The sequence below is a fragment of the Triticum urartu genome, chromosome 4, assembly GCF_003073215.2.
Source record: "Triticum urartu cultivar G1812 chromosome 4, Tu2.1, whole genome shotgun sequence".
In the NCBI taxonomy this organism is placed as follows: Eukaryota; Viridiplantae; Streptophyta; class Magnoliopsida; order Poales; family Poaceae; genus Triticum; species Triticum urartu.
This window is the reverse complement of record NC_053025.1, coordinates 527868537-527879180: the sequence shown is the minus strand read 5'-3', so window position 1 is coordinate 527879180 and position 10644 is coordinate 527868537. Positions and strand designations below refer to the sequence as shown.

The following is a 10644-nucleotide window of genomic DNA, read 5'->3' as shown; positions in this document are numbered from 1 at the left end:
CTTTTATGTTTTTTTGGTTTTGTCTTTTACCTTTCTTTTATCCTTTTCTATTTTCTTTTAGTTTCATTTTAATTTTAGATTTTTAAAATATAATACTACCCCTAAATTATTATTTATAATTAGGCTTCTGCCACAATTTATTTGGCACTTTAATTAAATAGTTTAGTATTTTCTTAGTAATTAAAGCATTTAATACTTGTTTTTATTCACTGTTTTAATTATTATAGGACATTTAAACACTTTACAAAATTGTTGGTTCACCACCATATTTAATTATGGAATATTTGCCACACTTGGAACATTTTAGTTTGGTATGTTTGTGAACTTTTATCGTTTGACTTTAATTCAAACTTGAATTTGAATGGGTTTCAAAATAACGCGAGATTAACAACAATAACCGAGGTGACGTGGAATCATTAGCGTGGAATTACTGTAGCTTAATTACCCGGGCGTCACAATAAGTTCACGAGGTCATGGAACTCGCAAGTTGATCACCAAAACATACATCAAGTGGATCACGTGATATCCCAGTGTCACCACAGATAAGCACATGTAAGACATACGTCAAGTGTTCTCAAATCCTTAAAGACTCAATCCGATAAGATAACTTCAAATAGAAAACTCAATTCATCACAAGAGAGTAGAGGGGGAGAAACATCATAAGATCCAACTATAATAGCAAAGCTGGCGATACATCAAGATCGTACCACCTCAGGAACACGAGAGAGAGAGAGAGATCAAACACATAGCTACTGGTACATACCCTCAGCCTCGAGGGTGAACTACTCCCTCCTCGTCATGGAGAGCGTCGGGATGATGAAGATGGCCGCCGGAGAGGGATTCCCCCCTCCGGCAGGGTGCCGAAACGGGTCTAGATTGGTTTTCGGTGGCTACGAAGGCTTCTGACGGCGGAACTCCTGATCTATTCTGCTCCCCGATGTTTTTAGGGTATATGGACATATATAGACGAAAGAAGTCGGTTAGGGGAGCCACGAGGGACCCACGAGGGTGGGGGCACGCCCAGGGGGCAGGCGCACCTCCCTGCCTCGTGGCCACCTCGAAGCTTCCCTGACGTCTACTCCAACTCTCCTGGATTGCTTCCGTTCCAAAAATAACTCTCCGGAAGGTTTCATTTCGTTTGGACTCCGTTTGATATTCCTTTTCTGTAATTAACTGGCACTGGGCTCTAGGTTAATAGGTTAGTCCCAAATCATATAAAATAGCATATAAATGCATATAAAACATCCTAGATGGATAATATAATAGCATGGAACAATAAAAAAATATAGATACGTTGGAGATTTATCACTTCGGCGTCAGCAACGCCTGCCGGGCAGCACCTCCTCCACATGGGCCCTCGCCGTCCGCGGCACCCCCGACACTGGGATCCTCTCCGGAGCCAAATGCCAGTCATGCGGCAGCGTCACGTCGGGGTACGGTAGAGGCACGCGGTGGTGCATGTGCCACTCGGCCTAGTGCAACGGCACATTGATGCGCTGCCTCTGTCGGGGAGCGCGCGGCGACGTGGGGAGGGCGGGAAGGGAGGGGGAATGGCGGGCGGGGGCCTTGCCCTTGCGGCTGCTGCCGATGCCGGAGAAGAAGCCCATGCTGGCGGTGGCTAGGGTTGTCGCCGGCGTGGGGGCAGGGGTGGCCAGATGGGGACGGGGGCGAGTGGTAGTGGATGAGGACGGCCCCGCCGCACACCCAGCTTAAAAAAGGACGACCGCCATCGCTGATGCGTGGTCCCAAGGTGGGCGGTCGTCATAAATTATGTTGACCATCGTAGTTGGACGGCCGCCAGGTGGGGACGCGGCGGACGGCGAGGAGACGCGCGGCGCGTCCGCTTCGCGTCCGCGCCGACGCATTCCAGGCGCAATTTTGGGCTGAAAATGGGTCAGCGCGGACGCCGGACAAACACGATTTGAGTTTAGGTCGGCGCGTTGGGCCACCACTTTTGTCCGCGCCGACCCAAACGAACGCGGGCGGACGAAATGGGTCGCCCCATTGGAGTTGCTCTTATGCATGCAGCCCATATTTCTTTGCTTGATATGTACTCCCTCTGTTGAGCTTATTTTAAACTAAAGTTTGATCATAAATTTAACTTATAAGATATAATTATATCTATCATAAAAATTATGTCATAAAAACCTCTTTCAAATACAAATCCAACAATATACCTTTTGTAGTATATACTTTACTTTTTTTAGTAAAGTATATGGTTAAAGTTGGACCCAAAATACAATGGGCCCTAATAAACCCGGATGGAGGTAGTAGGTAAGGGCATCTCCAACACTGGAGGGAAAATTTGCTCATCCGTCGTCCGCGGATAGGGAGGATCAGTTCGCGGATACGGATGTGGGATGCGGCCATCCAACACTGCCCGCATATATTTCAAGCCGAGTTTGAAGTAACCAGACAAAACTCATGCAAACACGACGGATTTCATCATAGTTCGGGGAGAAAATAACACAAATCATCTATACATAGCATGTAAATAAGTTTAGTACAACAGTAGTTCAAATTCAACGAGATTAACCGAATGTTCAACAAGTTTTTCATGAACGAATCATGTCATCCCACACGTACACTGCCCCTTCAGCTTCATCCAACAATGTATGTGCGTAAATGGCTGTCCAGCATGTCCTTCTATTCTGTTGTACGTCACGGTAGCGCGTACGGGCTACACAATAATGTATAGAACAACATTGAATGGATGATTCAATCAACCGACAAGTTGAATAAGAAGAAACAAAACTTACGATCTCCTCGGCTGACGCACATAATGGTCACCTTGCCTCCAGCATATGAACCCGCCACAAAACTTGATGACGGTGGTGTGGATGGCGTACCATCGATATGGTAACGACCTCACATTGGGTTGTTGAATGATGTGCTTATCGTAGTGTGCAATGTGCTTTCATGCGTGAAACGAAACATGCACGCGCTGCCAGAAGAGCCCCCTTTGCTCCTGCCTACGAAATCCACGGATACGGACAACCACGTAGCTCATCCTCCATGATCGAGTACCCGACATTATTTGTACTCTGAAAAAACGACATGACTTTTCAGAATAAGCTCAATGACATTTGACCGAACGCCTACCGAGCATGATGCGCCAGCGCTGGTTGCAAAGTTTGAAAAAGCGAAGGCGTTAATTATGCGTTTGGCCACCTACTTGCGCTTTTATAGCTTAGGCGTGATTAGGCGCAATTAGGCGTTTCCTACACAATTGTACGAAGACGGGCAACAAAGAGCAGATTGCTATCTAAAATAGTATTAGAATGTAAACTACTAACTACAAAAGTACAAAGTACTAAAACTAAGTCACTAACAGCAGCAACAACGCAATAAGTACTAACACTACTGTACTACTACTAACACTAACATCAACACTTTTAGCACACACACATGAGCATACTTTGAGTACTACTATTAGGTTCAGAAAAATGCCCCAGCAGCTGAGAGCAGAGCACCAACCCCGGCCGCCAATGGCAGCGGAGCACCAACCCCAAGCCCCAGCAGCAGCAGAGCACCATCCCCAAGTACACGTGGGCATGGACAGCCCGACCTGAAAGCTCGACACCCGGGCCAGGCTCGGGCTCAGCTTTTCTGCCCGAAGCCCGGCCTGAAAGCCCCAAAAAAGTCTGAACATGGCATAAATGACTATTTTATTAGAAATATAGGTATAATATATCATTTAAATATCCCAAAATTAATCATGTTAATTAAAAAATTGCACTGTTCACATGTTTCGGGCCGGGCTCAGGCTTGGGATATTGAGGTCGGGCTCTGGAAAGCCCGGCCCGGCTAATGCCCAGGTTTATCCCCAAGCCCCAGCAACAGAACATCACCATCCCCAGCAGCAGCAAAGCACCAGCCCTTATAGAGAACAAGGGGGTCGAGGGCAGATCAGGAGAGGAGGAACCAACCAAGGCTCACCTAGTCACCTGTTTGGGGGAGCAAGGCCGAGATGAAACTCAATGTGGCTGGAAGCGGGAGGAGGAGGAGGAGGAGCTCGAGGTGGTTGCCGACGAGAAGAGGATAAGAAGACCCCACGACGCGAGTCTAGCAGTTGGCGGCGCGAGCTGAGATCCAGCATCGCGAGGAGAGCACCCAGACCTAACCCTAACACATGATGTCTAGTTTTGGTCGGTTCCTTCTCTCATGCCACCCGTGCCGCTGCTTTTGTTCGATTCAGGCTGCTCCCTATACACCACTTTTCCAGGGCACAGCGCGCGCTTAAGCGCAAAGTCCACGCACCTAATCGTGTAGAATAGAAAAGGAGCTCCGCGTACGAGCGCCCACACCTTTCCGAGCGCATATGGCCTACGCGAAGCATTGGGCCATCGCCCCATGCTTCTGCGCGCCTTTTTGAAACTTTGATTGGTTGCGGAGGTTCGGCAACGCCTGTGTGCCGGTTGGAGAGGTACAAAGAAACTATCGGAAGAGGAGGAGAGTGCGGATGCAAAGCAGGGGGGCAAATTGGAAGAAAATGAGACCAGGACAGGGGTTTAGTGGGCCAGGAGTGTCGGTGTCCTACGTGGCTGCTGTCCGAACTCCTGCAAAGCCCCCCTCCTAACTTTACTTCCACTTTGTGAGAGAAAGTGCGTTCGGACCGCTCAGCGAACAAATACAGACCCGCGTTGGATGGCACAACACGTCTGAACAGTAAGGTCCGAACGCATGCGAACGATTTGAGAGTTGGTGTTGGAGATGCTCTAAGGCGTGCAAGGCATCAACATGCATCATGTAACTTCAACTAGAGCTGCAACCTCCACATGGTACGCACTCTTATCAAAGTTCTTTTCTGAAGGATAAATTTTCACCAAATCTAATGTATTTTAGCACGTACGTATTTCTTGCCTCTAAACCATTGATTAATGGAGAAGTTTCATGAACATCGAAATTGCTCACAGTCTGCAAATCGTCCCGATCATTTTGGTTGAAAATAATGATTTATGATATTTTTTGCTTCTCTGTTTCAAAGTGGTGGTGGTGTACAATTCTTTAAGCTCTTCCCTCCCTGTGCTTTTTTCCTATTGTGACTCCTCGGGGATTTGCATCTTGGAGCTCTCTCACAATTATTGGGACCTTGAGTTCCATTGGATTCTGTCTCCTGTAGAGTTGTAAGAGTGGAATCGTCTCGCTGTCATCGTCATTGTGCTTTCGAAGATGGATGACTTGATGACCTAGCCCCATTCTTCATCTGGGTCCTTTACGGTTAAGTCGATGTACTCTAGACTTATTGAAATGTTGAGGGTTCTATTGCCAACAAGTTTAAGGATATCTGGCGTGCCGGAATCCTTGAAGCTGAATTTTTTCATGTGACAAGCCATGTGTGGTAGGTTGCCGGCCTTGGACCAAATTCGCAAACGAAATGGGCCAACATGTGAGTTTTGTGCGCTTTCTGCTGTGTGGGAAGACACTGACCACATCTTGTTCATGTGTGATTCGGCTGCTTTGTTTTCGAGTTGCATCCATTCATGACTGGGTGTGATTTGGGCTCCCACTTCGTTTGCTGAATTACGTCCTCTCTTCGGGACCTTATTTTAGTTTGTTTTTTCTGCCATGTGCCGGGTGCTGTGGACGACTAGAAATAATTCATGATTGGACATTCTTTTCCTAAGAAGCCCGTGACTGCCTTTGCAAACTTCTTACCTTTTTACATTAGTGGAAACCATTGACTAAAGCTGGAGACAACCTGATCAAGTTCATGTGCCTTAGGATGTACTCCTTCCATTTCACAATGTAGTGTGTCCGCCGCAGTTTTTTATGTTGGTTAAATTTATGATCACTTAAATCTTGAAAAGCGCACACGCACTATATTATGGAATAGAGGGAGTAGTTGGTGCACTGTGAGTTGGTCGTTCTTTTGTGCGTAGGTTGATGGCTGGTGTGTCGTATTTTTATGTTATTGTTGCATGTGTTGTACACTTTATTCATGTATCCCACCCCTGTGGGTGTTTATCTATGTGAACTGGTGATCGTTGCTAGATGACTTTATCTATAAAGTTGAGCTATGTGAACTGGTGACTGTGTCAAACTTATACTTCATGTTTTAATTACTGATTGTGTGATTTGTGATGATGTGAAGAGTTTCGATCTTGTACGTGCTCTAGGAATCGTTTTGATGCAAATTATCAGCTACTAGTTCATCTCAATGACGCGAAGATTTTATATTGTGAATTTATGCAATATAGCTATTTTGGTGACGCGGTTCAAAGTCTATGAAGAGAAAAGCGCAGCCAAACACCATTAAGATTAATTCATGTTTTAAGCATGTTGTTGTGACTAGATATAATTCTCCGAGTCTCAATGGCGAGCGCAAAGCGACTTTTTTTCAACTATTAAAATTCAAAGACACGTCTTTGCAATAGAATTTGAGACAACTTAATTCTCAATTGCATGGTAATATACACTGAAAGATACTCCCTTTATAAACTAATATAAGAGCGTTTAAAACACTAAAATTTCTAGACGCTCTTATATTAGTTTACAGAGGGAGTAATTAGCAACTAAAATACCTCCTGATGAAATTAATAGAAAACATGATCTATTGGAAGCATGGAGGCAAATTTGAACTAATTCAAATGTAATGATGTTTCTATAGCGCCCAAGCAAAACCTTGTTGTAATATTAGTATATTGTACTTTTTTTGCACTGGATAATTATTTTATCAACTTGATTTGGTCTCCTTATGTGTAAATCCTGGCTCCATCACTGTTTTTCCATGGCACTAAATCCATGGAAGTCTTTGGGAGTCAAAGCGTGAAAAGCCACCACAAAAGCTCCCTAGTTTTTAAGGCCCCATAATTAATTGAGGTCTTCAATTGCAATTGGTTCATCCGATTTTGACTGAGTCAACAATTTCTCAAAGCTCTCTCATTTAATTATTTTATATTATACACTATGCTTCCTAATTTTTAAGGTCTCGCTATTAATTAAGGTCTTCAATTTAGAACTAGCTCACCCGATTTTCACCGGGTCAACAATTTCTCAAGGAGCTCTCTCATTTAATTATTTTAATCAACATGTTCCCTCATTTTGAAACTCTTTCATTCGTTTGAGGTATTCAATTTTGGATTTGGTCTATGATTTTTATCGGGCCTATGATTTTTCAAACCAGTTAGCAGCAACTGACCTATAAAAACATATCAACCCTGTGCACTCTTCCACCACCTAGAAAAAAGAAGTGTCACCATGTGATACTATAGCACCAATATAGTACATGCAGCTACGTAGAAATTTCCCCATATAAATATGGGTTGATTAGCGGATAACATAAAATCACACCACGAAAGGCCCAACAAATAACCGCATTATAAATAAACATAAAACACACTGCATCATCTTCCTCATCTGCCAAACTAGATATTCATCAGTTCCAATATATAAGGGTTATTAGTTTTTTGGAATGTCAAATTTCATTAACTTTGACCAAGTTCAGAGCCAAAAATATCGACATCCACGATATTAATTAAACCAAAAAAATAATATAGAAATTCATTTCATGATGAATCTAATGACACCGATTTGATATTATAGATTTTTCATATATTTCTCTAGAAATTTGATCAAACTTAAAGAGATTTGACTTTTCGAAAAAGTAATACATCTTGTATTTTGAAACAGAATGAGTATTTTTTTAAGAATTCTAACAATAACAACGGCACAGCAAAGTGCGTCCAACTCTTCTGGTCTAGATGATGGACCAACGGACCAAGTCGAAACGCCCTAGAAACCATCCGGCCCCGGTGAATCCATGATTCACTGACTGGCATTCTTCTACACGGTTATCATCCAAAGCAGATTTTCCGTCATCTTGTCGTCGTACTCAATTCTCTCTAGCCTTCACCGTCACCGGGAGCCCGTCCGCCATCCGCAACGTCAGCGAGGCCACCTGCCGCGGCCGGTATGCGCCGTCTACCACCAATTCGAACTCCTCCAGCACGCATGCCACGATAGACTTCATCTGGATATACGCCATCTCCTTTCCCAGGCAAATTCTTGGCCCCGCGTGGAACGCCATGTACCGGAACGGGCTCTCCGGCCGGAACGTCGCCTCCGCCGGGTCCAGCCACCGCTCCGGCCGGTACGCCAGCGCGTCCGCGCCCCACACAGACTCCATTCGTCCCATTGCATACGAGTTGTACGCCACGAACCACCCCGCCCCCACCGCCGTGCCGTCCGGAAGAACGTCCGCGGCCTTCGCTTGCAGCGAGTTCACCGGCACCGGCGGGTACAGTCGCATTGACTCCGTGATGGCCGCGTGCACGTAGTGCATCTCCCTCAGCTCGTCGAGGTCGAACCCGGCTCTGCCGAGATCGCCGATCGCTCGGCGGGCGCGCACGACGGCGACCTCGTCGCGGATGCGGTGCTCCACGTCCGGACGCGAGGACAGCAGCCAGAAGAACCAGCTGAGCGCGGAGGATGTCGTCTCCCGTCCGGCGAGCAGGAAGCTGATCACCACGTCGCGGAGGGCCCTCTCGGTGTAGCTCTCGCCCTGGCTCACCATGAACCGCGACAAGAGGTCGTGCTTCTCGCATCCCATGCTCATCTCCTCCCGCCGCAACCGGATGATGCGATCGGCGAAGCCATGCACTATGGCGATGGACTCGCGCAGCCGCCGCTCGGAACCCAGGTTGAGCGCCTTCTTGATCTTCCAGAATCCTGGGACGGCGTACCGGAACCTGCCGGCGCTGAAATTGGCCGCGTCGCGGAACGCGTCGGCGAACCTGCTGCTCGCGGTCCCGGTGCTCTCGACCTCCGGGCAAGCGTCGCCGTCGGGGAGCTGGCGGGGGTCGTGGTCGAAGGCGACGCGGCAGATATTGTCGAACGCGTACCGCTCGAGCGTGTCCTGTAGGTCGAGGTGGCCGCCGGAGCCGGCGGCGCGTCGCAGCAGCGGGAGGAGCCTGCCATGGAGCTCGCTGTGCACGCTTCGCGCCACGAAGAGGCGGAGCGAGCGCGTGTTGAACTCGTAGCTGGCCGCCTTCCGCTGCGCGCGCCACGCCTCGCCGTCGGCGTTGAAGATGCCGCGGCCGAGGAAGTCGTGGAGCAGCGACGCGAAGCGCGGGCCCTTGGGGTAGTTGTCGAAGCTGGCGCGCATGATGTGCTCCAGGTTCGCCGGGTTGGCGGTGATGACGCCCCGGATGCCGCCCGGCCGGCGGAAGACGAGCGTGCAGGTGGGCTGGCGCGCGAGCACCTCGGTGAGCCAGTCCAGTATGCGGTGCCGGTTCGCCAGGAACTGCGGCAGGTGGCCAAGCAGCGGGTACGGCCGCAGCAGCCCCGGCGCGCTCTGCCGCTGCGCCGCCGCCTTCTTGTTGACGACCCTCCACGCGCGGAGGACGAGGACGGCGCCGAGGCAGAAGAGCGGCAGCAGCAGGAAGGCTGCCAGTGCGATTGCCATGGTCGCTCGCTAGCCAACTGGACTGCGCCTACCGCGCCAGGAAATCCATGCGGTTTATCTCCATGGATCTGTGGAATGTAGGTGGACGTACGGGAAGACGATAAGGGAGAGGAGAAAAAGAGTGTGGCGGCGAGCGAACGGCGAACCGGTTGCGCCGGTCTGGAAGCGCCTCCGCCGCAGGTGATTTCTTGTGCTCGAGAAAAAGAGGGTGCCGCGTAACGGGAGACCTGATGTGGACTTTCCGTTACGCTCAATAACGAATCGTCATCCGTTTGCGCTCAACTGCGTCACATTCGGCGGATCGGAAGATATTCCTCTCGATATTCCGAGGTTATGCTCCACATGACCGTTTGCATAGGTTTTTGTTGACGTCTACTACTTCCAAGCGCAACATATGTCTGTCCCCCGGAGCTCTGAACTTCATAACTGACCGCTTCTTTCCTTTGGAAACGTCGAGAACAAGTTTTTAACTACTTCATCCTTCTCAACACAAGTGTCTTGACTTTAGTATTCCCTCTCAATCATATTACTCGTCGTTTAAATAAATATATCTAACACTAAAATACAACTAAATACATTCATTCGAACAACAAATAATATGGATCGGAGAGAGTATAATTTTGTACTAAACATTGAGACACTTCTTTTAGGACCGAAGGAGTATCATACTAATTGGTTCAAAAAAATAAAGGGTATGGCTAGGTCTCAATCGACTGAGACGTAATCAAAGTCTCAGTCACGTGATATAGTATTAGAAGAAAAAGGAAAAAAACTGAAAAGAAAATTTATGTATGAATCTCCATACAAAATCAAAAGAATATAGTATCGACTGAGACATAACAAAGTCTCAGTCGGCTGAGACTTAGCAAAACTGTAAAATAAAACTATCGGTACTAATCGCATGCACATGAACCATAACTGGGGAGACAAAGGATGAAATATTCTTGCGGGCTTCTGGAATCTGGAGTGAATATTCTTGGCATCTGACGGTTCCTCTCTAATTTTATATATTATGTCATCAATAGTTTTGCTTAGTAGCCTTGAATACCTGAGCGCTCCGCTCAATCCATATGAACCACGAAACAGTGGTTACATCAGTCGAACATCTCTCCTTGCGCGCCTAGGTGGCAGCCACATCATAACCCGGCTACCATGAACCTCTGAATGAGACCGTGCCCACCATGAGAGCGAGGTTCAAAGGGATACTGAAGAGGTCGAACAACCTGTACCACAGCCCT

At 47.6% G+C, this 10644-nt stretch overlaps 1 protein-coding gene across 1 annotated transcript; it reads right to left on the bottom strand.

Annotated features, from left to right (window-relative positions):
* Positions 1-7539: 7539 nt before the first annotated feature.
* LOC125552458 (cytochrome P450 94A1-like) lies at positions 7540-9576 on the bottom strand. Its single transcript, XM_048716013.1, has one exon. It carries the CDS (start codon positions 9404-9406, stop codon positions 7835-7837), a length of 1572 nt encoding a protein of 523 aa, XP_048571970.1. The 5' UTR covers positions 9407-9576; the 3' UTR covers positions 7540-7834.
* Positions 9577-10644: the final 1068 nt, after the last annotated feature.